At 42.1% G+C, this 14,107-nt stretch overlaps 3 protein-coding genes across 3 annotated transcripts; 1 reads left to right on the forward strand and 2 right to left on the reverse strand.

The window, feature by feature from the left end:
• Nucleotides 1-1,702: 1,702 nt before the first annotated feature.
• LOC116162031 (alpha-tocopherol transfer protein-like) lies at nucleotides 1,703-3,200 on the forward strand. The gene is made up of 6 exons (XM_031475548.1): nucleotides 1,703-1,819; nucleotides 1,864-2,020; nucleotides 2,071-2,323; nucleotides 2,642-2,752; nucleotides 2,797-2,899; nucleotides 2,951-3,200. The coding sequence occupies exons 1-6, from the start codon at nucleotides 1,705-1,707 to the stop codon at nucleotides 3,106-3,108; spliced, it is 897 nt and encodes a 298-aa protein (XP_031331408.1). The 5' UTR covers nucleotides 1,703-1,704; the 3' UTR covers nucleotides 3,109-3,200.
• Nucleotides 3,201-3,935: 735 nt separating this feature from the next.
• LOC116162030 (alpha-tocopherol transfer protein-like) lies at nucleotides 3,936-5,384 on the reverse strand. The gene is made up of 6 exons (XM_031475547.1): nucleotides 5,208-5,384; nucleotides 5,003-5,159; nucleotides 4,699-4,951; nucleotides 4,542-4,652; nucleotides 4,395-4,497; nucleotides 3,936-4,345 (listed from the first exon to the last, which is right to left on the reverse strand). Exons 1-6 carry the CDS (start codon nucleotides 5,323-5,325, stop codon nucleotides 4,188-4,190), a joined length of 900 nt encoding a protein of 299 aa, XP_031331407.1. The 5' UTR covers nucleotides 5,326-5,384; the 3' UTR covers nucleotides 3,936-4,187.
• Nucleotides 5,385-7,461: 2,077 nt separating this feature from the next.
• LOC116161574 lies at nucleotides 7,462-11,887 on the reverse strand. Its single transcript, XM_031474962.1, has 11 exons — nucleotides 11,773-11,887; nucleotides 11,567-11,723; nucleotides 11,263-11,515; nucleotides 11,108-11,218; nucleotides 10,961-11,063; nucleotides 10,761-10,912; nucleotides 8,497-8,674; nucleotides 8,290-8,446; nucleotides 7,871-8,234; nucleotides 7,721-7,823; nucleotides 7,462-7,669 (listed from the first exon to the last, which is right to left on the reverse strand). Exons 1-11 carry the CDS (start codon nucleotides 11,885-11,887, stop codon nucleotides 7,512-7,514), a joined length of 1,851 nt encoding a protein of 616 aa, XP_031330822.1. The 3' UTR covers nucleotides 7,462-7,511.
• Nucleotides 11,888-14,107: the final 2,220 nt, after the last annotated feature.

Here is a 14,107-nt window from a genome sequence, read left to right on the forward strand (position 1 = left end):
AGCTTAAGTTTTGCCGTCGCGGTACTTTCCATAGAAACGTTCCGAATGTCATTTTATACCGTGCTTCGCGTCACATTCGAAATAAGTGCGACAAATGTCATTAGAATGCACAATCATCTGTTTCACTTTATCTAATCTCACGGTTAAATTTAAATTTAATCCTATTAAAATGTGTATTTCTAGAAACCAATTTCGAAAAAAAATTCAAAGGGCTGTAACTTTTGAACTAGTAGCCCAATCTTGGAATTGTTTGAAATTATGGATTCTACAGGCCACATTCTATAAGAAAATTTCTTTTCCGGGTCGATCTGAGACAATTTTCTTTTCGGGGCTCAAAAAAAGGCAATGTATAACCTTCCTTTTTTACCAAAAATCGACTACACCAAAATTTCTTGGGAAAACGATTTTCTTATTAATTTAGGTGCGTAGAATCCAAATCAATTCAGACTTTTTCGATCAGACTTCTCAATCAAAGGTTATAGACTAGAAACCAATTTCGAAAAAAAATTCAAAGGTCTGTAACTTTTGAATTAGTAGCCCAATCTTGGAACTGTTTGAAATTTTGGATTCTACAGGCCACATTCTATAAGAAAATTTGTTTTCCGGATCGATCTGAGACAATTTTTTTCTCGGGGCTCAAAAAAAGGCAGTGTATAACCTTCCATTTTTACCAAAAAACGACTACACCTAAATTTCTCGGAAAAACGCTTTTTCTTATTAATTTAGGTGCGTAGAATACAAATCAATTCGTACTTTTTCGATCAGACTTCTCAATCAAAAGGTAAGACTAGAAACCAATTTCGGAAAAAAATTCAAAGGGCTATAACTTTTGAACTAGTAGCCCAATCTTGGAATTGTTTGAAATTATGGATTCTACAGGCCACATTCTATAAGAAAATTTTTTTTTCCGAGTCGATCTGAGAAAATTTTTTTTTCTTGCCTCCAAAAGAAGGCAGTGTATAACCTTCCTTTTTAGCCAAAAATCGACTGCACCAAAATTTCTCGGGAAAACGCTTTTTCTTATTGATTTTGGTGCGTAGAATCCAAATCAATTCGTACTTTTTCGATCAGACTTCTCAATCAAAAGTTATAGACTAGAAACCAATTTCGAAAAAAAATTCAAAGGGCTGTAACTTTTGAACTAGTAGCCCAATCTTGGAATTGTTTGAAATTATGGATTCTACAGGCCACATTCTTTAAGAAAATTTTTTTTCCGGGTCGATCTGAGACAATTTTTTTTGAGGGCCTCAAAAAAAGGCACTGTATAACCTTCCTTTTTTACCAAAAAGGCTACTCCCAGTAAGTTGAGTACTCGTGTCGACAAAGTTTCCTTTAAGAAGTTGGATTTCTCGAAACCCTACTCCTGTATCGTCAAGTGACAATCGGCCTGCCACCTGAAAATCCCTAAATCCAGAAGCACAGATGCTGAGAAGACCTTTATTTTTTATTTGCCTGAGCATTTTAGGGGTAATTCGTAATAGTCCTACCCTTTTGACCCTTGAAGCCGCCTCAAGGCGCGACTATGTCGAAAGGTCCTATGTCGTTTTTGACCTTGTTTATCAACAAACTTATCACCGCGATTTCTCATGTAGCGATCCGCCATTGTGTAAAAAATTACCAAACACCTTGGCGTAAACAAGTTTAATGAGCCATAGGGTGTGAATAAATACGAAAGCATCTCACTAAAATTGCAGATCGCTCAAAATGAAACCATTCGACCCACAGGACGAGTATAGTAAAAACAGCGAGTTAAGGGCGGAGGACGTGAGGGCTCTGCAGGAGTGGACCGAGAAGCAACCCCACATGCCCCCCATTCCAGGTGAGTGACAGTCAAAAACCGCCGGAACTGACGCCTTCTTCCAGAAAACATCCTGATTGTGTTCCTGCGCGGTTGCCATTGGGGCTTGGAGCAGACCAAAGCCACCATAGAGAAGTTCCTCACGTGTCGGAGCGCCTGGCCCGATTTCTTTGCGAACCTGAACCCTCGCGTACCGAATCTGAAATCCGCGATTGGTCAAAAGTAACTACACCTTACCAAGCGACGACTTTAATCGTCCACCTTTCTTTAAGTCTAGTAACCTTCCTACCAATGGAGTCCAAGAAAGGCTACAAGCTGCTCTACTACAAATTAATGGTCGCGGACTCTGCCAGATTTAATCCCCCGGAAGTGGTAAAATTAACAGACATGGTTATCGCACTGGAAACATTGGCAAAAGGCACTTATGACGGTTTGGTATTAGTTTACGATGTGAATGGATGTGATGCAGCTCACATCCTCAAAGTGCGCCTCATGGATTCGAAACGGTTTCTAGGATATGCGCAGGTACATACCATCGACATATAATAAGTGGACTGCGCGTGCCAATGCTAAGCACAGATACTGCAGGTGTGAGAGAGAAGAGGGCAAGCTGTCTCTTACGGTTACGCATCTGATTGGTTCATTCAACAGAAGCGATCACGATCACATTCAAATTAAATTGAAAGGACCAATCAGATGCGTAACCGTAAGAGACAGCTTGCCCTCTTCGTTTTCCCTTCTCTCTCACCTGCAGTATCCGCGCTTATCATTGTTACGCTCAGTCCATATGTCGATGGTACATACCAAGAAACTTACCCGAAACTATTATTGTATATCCTTTAGGATGCCTTACCAGTTAGACTTAAGGCAATCCACATTGTTCTACCTGGGAAGTTTTCCGAGCTAGTGGTACCCATAGTAAAACCGTTTATGAAGAGAGAGTTCCTAAGGAATGTGAGTAGCCTCAAAGTATACCGCCTCAAACCCACTTTTTTCAGTTACACTTTCACGACTCCTACGAGTCGTTGTTTAAGCGCATTCCCCAGGAATCGTTTCCTAAGGAAATTGGCGGGAAGCAACCCACCCTTAAGGAATTACACGGTTGTTACCACAGAAGAAACGTAAACTGAGACTTTATCCTTTCACTTCCAGAAAACATGGAAAAGTCTCTGGTAGACAACGCAGACCTCTTCCTGAACGTGGAGGGACTCGTCGCAAACGAAGCGCTACGAGATCGTAGCAATTTATCGGGTGATTCAGATTTGGAAGTTGGAGTGCAAGGATCTTTTAGGAAAATTGGCATTGAGTAGTCCACAATTACTATATTTAATGTTAATTAATGTTAATTGTGGTTTTGTAAGTGATATGACGTTAAAAATGCAAAATACCAAGTGAATCATTAGGGTTGTTCCTCATTGGACTTTTCCCTTAGTTTCACGACAACTGGAAGGAACTGGAGAAACCAGAAACAGTAAAGAAATGAACGAGATGCTTAGGCCTGAAAAAGAGAGAAGGTGAAGAAAGAAAAGAACGAAAAGAAGAGAGATTAATTATATAAGATACACGGGAAGAGTAATAACAACTGGAATGTGTGTGGAAATTGGGAAATCTAGAAGGACGTTAAATCGAAGAAAACGAAGATTGTGACAAAGATAAGGGCCGATATATGATTGGAGTAACAAAAAAGGGAAAAAATAAATGGAATAACAGAAATACAAAAACCGGGAGGGGAGGGGGGTGTGTGAACAAGAAAAAAACGCCAGAACTGATAGAAAAGAGAGTATTTCAAGAATGGACGAAACGAGAAATAGAAGCAGACCGCGGAAAAAAGCAAATAGTCAGCGACGGCAACGAGAAAACTTAGGACGGACAAAGACAGAGGACCAAAAAGAGTGGGAGCGACTAAATTAAAGAGAACGGAAAACAAGAATAGGAACTATACGCAGGGAAGAGTAAAAGAAAAACGAGTTAAAGAGAATGGGGGAAACGGGACAGGGATAACGGTAGAAACAAAGGAAGGATCAGGGAGACAGACACAAGAGCGTTGAAAACGAGAAGAAAAGTGTAAATGAAGACACAAAGAAACAAAATGAAGGAAAGAACGAAAACGTCCAGAACAAGAAAAGATGCAGACGAAACAGTTTATTGACAGTCGCCTTCTAAGAAATATGTTTTTTTAGTATCAAGTTTGGTGCAAAAATTTCTATTAGGATCACAGAAAAGTGAGAAGGTGTATTTCTCACATTGCGACTTCCTTATAATGTATTAGAAGAGAGGCAATATATTACTTCTGCTTTTCTGTGATTATGGTGCAATTATTTTCAAAAAAACTTCAACAGTTTGGAGTGCTGAGGATGGATTGTTGGTTCAACTACAGTGCTCCCTGGGTTTAATCAAGTTCGAGCTTCTTAAACGATCCGTTCGTGCCGATTCCCAAGTCTACATCCATATACGACTGGCGACGGTCGCGCAGTCCTTCATTCGAAACGAACGTTTCCTGTTCGACAAAGAAATCCGCAGATTCAACGAACGACTCCTGCATCTTCGCTAAATACCAGAATCTGCAGTAATCGATCATCCCACAGGTGTCGCTTACCGTGCAGCTCAGTGCTGGGTGGAGCTTTCCCTTCCGCATCCTCTGGAAGGAATTCCAGGGGCACGTGCTGACCTAACGTTTCGTAGGAGCTATGGAAGTGCAGCTGAAATTGGGAAGTGGATGAGTACACCTTGTGGATGGACTTACCAAGTTCGCAAGTTCTTTCTTCATAAACGGCTTAACTAGCGGTACCAACAGGTCGGAAATCGCTGGCATCGTCACGTAGTGCAGGCCTTTCAGCCTGACTGGTAGCGCTTCCTACACGCAAAGCATCAGACCCTCCCGTCGGGTTATCAGCCCTTACCTGCAGGTACAGCAGAATCCTTCGCATTGCTGTGATCGGACTTTTCAAAATATGTCCGACTCCAACGTTCTTGAAGTCGCAAACGATCACGTATCCTTCGAAAGTTCCATGCTGCATCACTTCCAGCGTGACACACATGTCGAAGATTTTCAAGCAATTCGACGTCACGTACCTGTCGACGTCGGTATTCATAAACTTGAAGAAGACGATTTTGTAATTTTCCACGGTTCTGCTTGGTAAAAACGAGCACAACCTACAAATAGTGGCTTACTCCAGAGTGTGAACTAGGTGTGGCGCATATTACGACACTTCCATGGCGTCCTTCATTTTGGGATGGTTCGGGTTTCGATTCGCGAAGAAATCGCGCCACGCGCCCCTGTAGGTTAGAAACTTCTCCATTGTGACCTTGGTCTGCTCCACGCTCCAATAGCAGCTATGTAGGAAAATGGCTAGCTGTAAATCTGAAATTAACCGTCGTAGGTTGGCAATTGTGAGACTCGCACCCTTACCAGAAACTGGAGGAAAGTGTGGTTGTTTCAGAACCCACTCCTTCAAAGACTGCACGTCTTCCACGTGCAATTCCTTGTTTTTCGCGTACTCTTCCTCCAAGGTGGCCCACTTCATCATTTTCAATTTGCTTACTGGGCTTAGGAAAGCGAAGCAAATCAAATGTGCGTATCTGCATAAGTTATGTAGTTATTATTGTGTAAATATGTATGTGTGAAACGAGTTTAGGTAATGAGTCCTTCCAATTACTTGGTTTGCACAATAACGGGGGTAATTAGCATTCAAAGGTGAGGCAGTTTGCTGTGTATAGGAGCAGAAGTACAAACATTTTAATTACTTTCGTTGTCGAACACGAATTTCGATCAGCTCCGGAATTTTTTCCATGGGAGCTTTCAAAGCAAGCCCAACATGGAATGTTGAATTTCTGCTGTAAAAAGTTTTTCCGGAAAGTCCTTGCTCTTGGAACACCCACACGTAGATACTCTCCCCTGAAGTATATGGAGGTTCCTTGACGTTCACTTGGAGCTAAAAGCAAAGTTTCTTAAAAATCTGCTTAAAAGTGCTCCTGGAAGCTTGGTGAAACTTTCTAAAGAACCCTGTTGACATTCGCTTAAAGCCTATTTGACAGGTAGATTAAGTTAGCCCTCCTGAATAGGCCCCCAGGTTGATAGATCTCCAAAACTCCAAACCTTTGAAGCTCTATTGAGACAGTCTCGAAGCCCTCTCCTAACCTCCTCTTGGATTTCTCTCTAAATGTAATGAACACCTGTTACCTTCTTCGAATTTCTCGAACAATTCTTGAAAACCCGCAAAGCCTCGCAACGTCCCTGTAGTTTCTAAAAAATTTTGGAGAACCGTTTTAAAAACCCCCCTTCTATCGAAAAATTGTTTTCCTAAAAATCCTCTCTTGGAAGTGTAACAGAAATGTATTAAAAATCTTGCGAGTTCTTTGGCTTCTGCAACCCTTAAGACGCTATTGAAATGCTTAAGATCATCTGCAATTTTGTAACCGGCGGATCTGGGGGAGGGGTATAGAATACCTCCCCTCAAGGCGAGATTCATGACCATATGTCATTGCCATTTTCTAGGAAACACTGGGTGGTATTCCCTCCCAGAACCCCATTTATGATGTTTGTAGGGAGTATAGCGCCGGGGGGGGGGGGGGGGGGGAAAGATGACCCATATGCAGGCAGAAGTTGTCATTGTTTTCCAAGAAATGGTGTCCGATTCTTTTTGGAGTGGGGGAGGGGGGGGGGTGCGACCACTCTGCAAACGATTAGGAAAATTGGAATGTTTATGATTGTTGTGGCGAGTGTCGCGCCGGGGGAACTGGAGGTATGGAATACCCCCCAGCAAAGCGAGATTCATGACTCTATGAAGACAAAAACAGTCATTGTAATTTTCCAGGAAAGGGAGAGGTATTTAATACCCTTAGACCCAGTGGTGATACGCTCTTCTCCCAAATGTTCAGGAAAATGAGTATGCTTATGATTTTAGTAGGGATTGTAGTACATGGGGAACCGGGGGCTGTGGAATACCTTTCAACAAAGCGAGATTCATATGACCCCATGCAGTAAGAAACTGTGAAACTTTCATAGTTTTCCAGAAAAAGGTAATCGATTTCCTCTGTGCTGCGGGGTAGCGGGGAGGCCTCTAGGTCTCCCGGTGCTAAACTACCTACAAAAATCACTTACATTCTAATTTTTCTAAACATTTGGAGGGAGAACGTAACACCGGGAGTAGAATCACGAGTATGGAATACCCCCAGCGCAGTGGAAATCGAAGACCTTTTTCTGGAAAACTACAGTGACTAGAATTTGCATGATATGCAATGCAATTGGAAATCTCAAAATCTTCACAACGAAATTGCGAAAAAACGTAGAAATTTAGAGCTACCGTTACACCCCAGACCTCCTATGCTGCTCTCTGACTCAAAACCTTTAGAACGTTCTTGGTACCACCAAGCCTTTTATATATTTTCCAAAACTGTATTGTCCTCGAGAACCTTCTATTTCTTTGAAAAAATGATATTTTGAAGATTATTCCAGACAAAATTTCCACCCTGTATATGCCCATTTCAGACCTTTAGATACCCGACTAGTTGGGAAAAAAGTCTATAAATCCAAGAAAGACGCTCTACTGTATAGTACTTTTACTAATGTGTTCAGGGCATGTCTATCAGGTTATGGGCCCATGTAGGTTTCAAACAACAATCCTCTTAAAAAAGTTACTTGTATATTGCGGATTAAATGTAAAAATACCACACCACCACCAAAAGTCACCATTTAATATACAGTCAAAGACAACTAATCAAATTCCAGTTGTTTAAACGATCCGACCGCGCCAATCCCCAAATCCCGATCCATGTACGACGGTCTTCTATCGCGTCTCGATTCATCCGTGACCATCTTCTCCGTTTCGATGAAGAACTGCACGTTACTTAAGAGCAAATCTTGCATTTCGACTGAAAAATCACGAGATTGACAATGCAAGGGGATGAAATTCGCCTCAATACCGTGAAGATCGTAAATAGAAGGCGCGGTTCCTCCAAACTCTTTGGGAAAACACTCCTGTGGTACGAATTTAAGTACGCCCTCAAACGAGTCGGTAAAGTGCAACTGAAAAGGCGAGAGTGAGCTGGGGTGACTGTAAATCGTACACTTACACATTCCAAAAGTTTCTTGTTGATTAAAGGTTTAATTAATCCCTTGAAAAGGTCAGCTATGGGTCCCAAGTTGGTATAGTAGAGACCTTTGAGGCGCACTGGTAGTGCCTCCTGTAGGTAAGTTAGGAACTTCTTCACTTCGGTTACGTGCGTCTTCAAAACATGGCCTACAGTGGCATCCTCAAAATCACACACGATTACCAAACCATCACTGGTACCGCTCCTCAATATGTCAACTACGAGGACCATATCCATAATTTTCAGCTGGTCCTTGAGGACGTACCTGCTGAGGTCATGATCAAGTAATTTGATATAGAACACCCTGTAGTTCTCCGGAGTCCTTTTGGGAAGAAACGCGTACAGCCTAAAACAACCCAATAAAGTACCCCTTTTCCGGCGATTAATACGTTCGCAGTTACACCACTTCCATATCCGACAGCATCTTCGGCCGTCGCGGATCCGTGCCGGCGAAAAACTCGGGCCACGCTTTTCTGTACGTGAAAAATCGCTCTAGCGTCGACTTGGCCCTCTCGATGCTCCAGTAGCAGCTGTGCAGGAAAACGATGAGGTGCATCTCTGGAAGAGCGGATCAAATGAGCGCGGGCACTTGCGTCGACCGATCAAACCTGAAATGGGCGGCAGATGGACCTGCTTCGCGTACCATTCCTTCAAACTTTGTATGTCCTCTTCGCGCAAATCCTTATGTCTTCGGTACTCCAAAGCTACGTTTTCATCGTCCATTCCGTACGGTAATTCTTGAAGGGTGGGACTGTGCATTGTGCAACGTAAACTCGAATTGTATAGCTATTTTTTTGAGACGCAATTATTCATTCAAACTACCTACTTGACCTTGTTTTCTAAACTGAGTGAGAAACCTTGTATTTATCATGCTGAATTGTCCTCAAACTGTATAATTTACCTATTTATTCTGAAGACATATATAGAAACCAATTTTGAAAGAAAATTCAAAGGGCTGTAACTTTTGAACTAGTAGCCCAATCTTGGAACGGTTTAAAATTATGGATTCTACAGGCCACGTTCTATAAGGAAACTTTTTTTCCGGGTCGATCTGAGACAATTTTTTTTTCGGGCAAAAAAAAGGCAGTTCCTTTTTTCCAAAAATCGACTGCACCAAAATTTCTCAGGACAACACTTTTTCTTATTAATTTTGGTGCGTAGAATCCAAAACAATTCGTACTTTTTCGATCAGACTTCTCTATCAAAGGTTATAGACTAGAAACCAATTTCGAAAAAAAATTCAAAGGGCTGTAACTTTTGAACTAGTAGCCCAATCTTGGAACTGCTTGAAATTATGGATTCTACAGGCCACATTCTATAAGAAAACTTTTTTCCGGATCGATCCGAGACAATTTTTTTTTCGGGGTTCAAAAAATGGCAGTGTATAACCTTCCTTTTTTTACCAAAAATCGACTACACCAAAATTTCACGGGAAAACACTTTTTCTTATTAATTTTGGGGCGTAGAATCCAAAATAATTCGTACTTTTTCGATCAGACTTCTCAATCAAAAGTTATAGACTAGAAACCAATTTCGAAAAAACATTCAAAGGGCTGTAACCTTTGAACTAGTAGCCCAATCTTGGAACTGTTTGAAATTATGGATTCTACAGGCCCCATTCTATAAGAAAACTTTTTTCCGAGTCGATCCGAGACAATTTTTTTTTCGGGGTTCAAAAAAAGGCAGTGTATAACCTTCCTTTTTTACCAAACATCGACTACACCAAAATTTCACGGGAAAACACTTTTCCTTATTAATTTTGGGGCGTAGAATCCAAATCAATTCGTACTTTTTCGATTAGACACCTCAATCGAAAGTTATAGACTATGACACTCAAATTGATTTTCTACATTCCAATGTATTAAGCCTTTATTCAGAAGTGCCCTTTTTGTATGTTCGGATCAGAATGACTCATACTGTAGTGGTTTTTGGTACCTTTACCAAAGTTCGCTCCAAAGCATTGCAAGCCGTGTTTAGACCATTCGCCTTATTCTAGTCCTTTGGAGACTACCTTCAATCCCTTCAGATACCTTGGTCGGCTCGATCCAAAGTAAAAATTTCTAGTTCTTTCCATATTTGCATAAACACAACTTACTACAAATCTTGACCTTTCAAACATTCCTCAGACGAACATTGACTCATCTCAGAGCATCTTTGTGATACTTCAAAGCTTTCTACTCAAATTGCGACTCTCTGTCTACTAAACACAGCCTGCGTTTTACTCGAAATGCACGCCGTTACCTGTTATCTCCAGACATTCTTTCGTTCAAGTTTACTGTGAAGCGGTATATTTTCCTGTGTTGAAATAAATCCAAATTTGAAGCAGGTCTATTGTATTCTATTCCACCCGACTAAGTCACACCAAAAGCTCATTGCGCCTACCTCCCTTCTTTCGCAATTAATTTCAGAACCTGTTCCTCTCAATAGTCCGGTAGTTTCATCTGCCTCGCCACAGAACCTGCAACTTTGGGTGCTCCACAACATCTAGGCTTCTTCTCGAATAACCTTTCAAATGAGTTATCAAGCGAGGGAACAGAATAAAGTCCGGAGAAGCCAGGTCAGGACTATGGCTTGTTTGACTGTGATTGAATGAGTATGTTCTCGACATAGTTTATTGACGGTCACGTTCTAATGTAGGTATTTGGTTTTTTGGTTTCAAGTTTGGTTCTAAAAATTATTATTAGGATCACAGAAGAGTGAGAAGCTGTATAGCTGTCATTATGATTTCCTTATAATTAGAAATGAACTTCTTGATTTTTCCTTCTCTTCTGTGAATATGGCGCAATAATTTTCGAAAAACTTCAGGAGAACAGAGTAAAGAAGTGCTAAGGATATGGAGTTGATTCAACTACAGTGCTTCCTAAATTTAATCAAAATCGAGCTTCTTAAACGATCCGTCCTTGCCTATTCCCAAATCTAGATCCATATACGACTGGCGACGGTCGCGCAGTCCTTCGTTCGAAATGAACGTTTCCTGTTCGACAAAGAAATCCGCCGATTCAACGAAGGACTTCTGCATCCTCTCTAAATACCAAATCTGTACTCATCGGTCATCCCACAGGTGTCGCTTACCGTGCAGCTCTCTGCTGGTCGGAGCTTTCCCTCCCGCATCCTCTGGAAGGAATTCCAGGGGCACGTACTGTCCTAAGGTTTCATAGTGGCCGTGGAAGCGCAGCTGAAATTAGAAAGTGGATGAGTGCACCTAGTCGACGGGCTCACCAAGTTCGCCAGTTCCTTCTTCATAAACGGTTTAAATAGGGGTACCACTAGGTCGGACATTGCTGGTATCGTTACGCAGTGGAGGCCTTTCATCCTGACTGGTAGCGCCTCCTACACGCAAAGCATAAGCCTACCATCAGATTGTCAGCTCTCACCTGCAGATACAGCAGAATCCTCCGCATTGTTGTGATCTGAGTTTTCAAAACATGTCCCACTCCAATATTTCTGAAGTCGCAAATGATCACGTATCCTTCAAACGTGCCATACTGCATCACTTCCAGGGTGACACCCATGTCGAAGACTTTGAAGCAATTCGACGCCACATACCTGTCGACGTCGGAATTCATAAACTTGCAGTAGATGATTTTGTAGTTTTCCACGGTTCTGCTTGGTAAAATCGCGCACAACCTACAAATTGAGGCTTACTCCAAAGTGTGAGTTAGGAATGGTGCATATTACGACACTTCCATGGCGCTCCTCACTTTGGGATCGTTCGGGTTTCGATTCGCGAAGAACTCTCTCCATGCACTCCTGTAAGTTAGGAACTTTTCAATTGCGACCTTGGTCTGCTGCATGCTCCAATAGCAGCTATGGAGGAAAATCGCTAGCTGCAAGTCTGAAATTAACCGTCGCAAGTTGGCTCCAAACAAAACTGCCACCCTTACCAGAAACTGGAGGAAAGTGCGGTTGTTTCAGAACCCACTCCTTCAAAGACTGCACGTTTTCCTCGCGCAAATCCTGGTTTTTCGCGTCCTCTTCTTCCAAGGTTGTCCATTTCATCTTTTCAAATTGCTTACTGCGTTTCTCAAGGAAAATGAGGTCATACCTGGGTATCTAAGTGATGATTTACGTATAAATGCGACTATGTGCAGTTTCCCGTGATTTATTTGATTTGCAAAATAGTAAGTACTTACAATAAAATTAGCATTCAAAGGCGAGGCTGTGGATAGGAACAGAAGCGCACAAGTTTCATTGACTTTCGGTGTCGAAATACGAATTCCAATCAGCTCCTATTTTCTACTACTTTGAATACCTTTTGAAAACCTCAAATAGGAAAAAAAATCCCGAGCAAATCACCCCCGGTCCAAAACCGCCCTGGTAACAAATGACCTCTGGACAGTAAATCCCCCGAACAATTTGATACCTATCCACTACAGGAAAATTAAGGCCTTCAAATAATCGGCTGAGTGTCCCGCTACAACTGGGCCCCAACCAAAAGAAATTAGCATGAAAACATTAGAACAGGTGAAACAAATTTATTAGACAAAATGAGTCAAATAAAACTGAAATAAAAATAGACACTCAGGACCAAAATACACATACCACGCAACAAGCGATCGATTGAAACAATCAATTACAGACAATTGAATTACCTGAACGTGTTAATAACTCAAAGTATCCGATCTGAAATTGCGCTTTCTATATAACTGACACTTTCAACTACCATCGACTGCGATACACTAAAATCCTCCACCACTAAAAAAGCAACTATTAACGTCCACCACCAAACAAGCCACGATTAAAGTCCGTCTCTCCTATTTAAAACGACATTTTAGTGGCGAAACCTGCTTATCTTCAAAATGGTAAACGCAGCGATAAACCTTATCGTAGCGACCGGAGATAAATCTTTACAAATACTACGCAAATATTTCCAGATGTTCCTTTTCTTACTAACACAACACAAAATAACTTAATTGCGATTGCTTCGAGCCCGAGACAGAGAGCCTTAGCTTCTTATCGAGATCGTTTTCTTATCAGAAATGAGCATGAACAATTTTTGAAGTTTAGAGGCGATTAGAATGTGTTCAATAATTTTCTTCAGCGCAATCTTGAAAAATTGAAAGTTTTCCATAGTTTTCCAGACATTCCAAAGCAGTGTAGCCCTTTTTCAGGGCTTCCTAGTGAGTTGGGTATTCTGGCAGGAATTCTCTTGAAGAAAGGGTAAAGGAAAATACAATTACCCTTTCTTGCAATCATTATGCGATCATTCGTCTTCCGGACGTTTTATTGAACTTCAGCACCAAGACTGTGTCAGGGTGGTTGGCTCATGGGGGCAACGCGACGTCAGGGGCCAAGCGTCTCAGATCGAAGGGAATTACTCCAGGGTATATCTCAGGTCAGCCAAAGGAGAGGCATGGAAGTTCTGGAGCACCCAAAGTCGCGGGTGCATTACGACCCTATGGGAAAGTCGCTGCAGCAGAGCTCACGGTAGCAATAGTTCCGGAATCGCACCCGGAGAGCAATTTTTGACGAGATGGAGGGGGTGGGGCGCTTTTCTCGGCAGGAAGGGCTCCGGTGGGATCCGCAGAGAGTTAATCTGGTCGAATGTCTCCTTTATTAGGCCCTAGGGTGCCGCGGCTCTGAAAGTTCAGAGATCTCCCGGGTAAAACATTCTGAGACTGTTACCGGTTACAGTTCCATTGCCATTTTTAGAAAGCCACCTTAAGGGTACTGACGTTCTGGAAATCGTCTTCGATTTTTTCGTTTCCTGGAGGGTATTCCTTACCGCGCACACCCCCAGTGCTACGTTCTGTACGGAATGGGAAAGAGGGCCTCATAATCATTCCCTAACAGCCATCAAGCGAGCCTTGGAAGCCTAAAAATTTGTGGAAAAGGTGTTACCGAGGGTCTGGGGGGTATGGAATCCCCCCGCCCCCTCCCCGTATCCCCGTACATCCAGTTCCATTGTTCTTTCTCTGTCATTGTCTTCGATTTTTTCATTTTCTGGAAAAAATTTCCTTATCCCCCTTACCCCCACGTTGCAACGTTCACTACAGTATGGCGAAGAGAGCTTCATAAACCTTCCCCAACAGCAGTCCTGAATCCTAAAAGGTTTGTGGAAGAGGGTGTCATCGGGGAGCCTGCACGTAACACACATTTCCATTCCCATTTGTAGAATACCTCCATGAGGGTGCGGATGCTCTAGAAATTGTCATTGATTTTATCATTTTTTCGGGGGTATCAAACCTGGAGAGTGTATAATACTTCCCCCCCCCCCAA

The sequence above is a fragment of the Photinus pyralis genome, unplaced genomic scaffold (assembly GCF_008802855.1).
Source record: "Photinus pyralis isolate 1611_PpyrPB1 unplaced genomic scaffold, Ppyr1.3 Ppyr1.4_LG10, whole genome shotgun sequence".
NCBI classification, from domain to species: Eukaryota; Metazoa; Arthropoda; class Insecta; order Coleoptera; family Lampyridae; genus Photinus; species Photinus pyralis.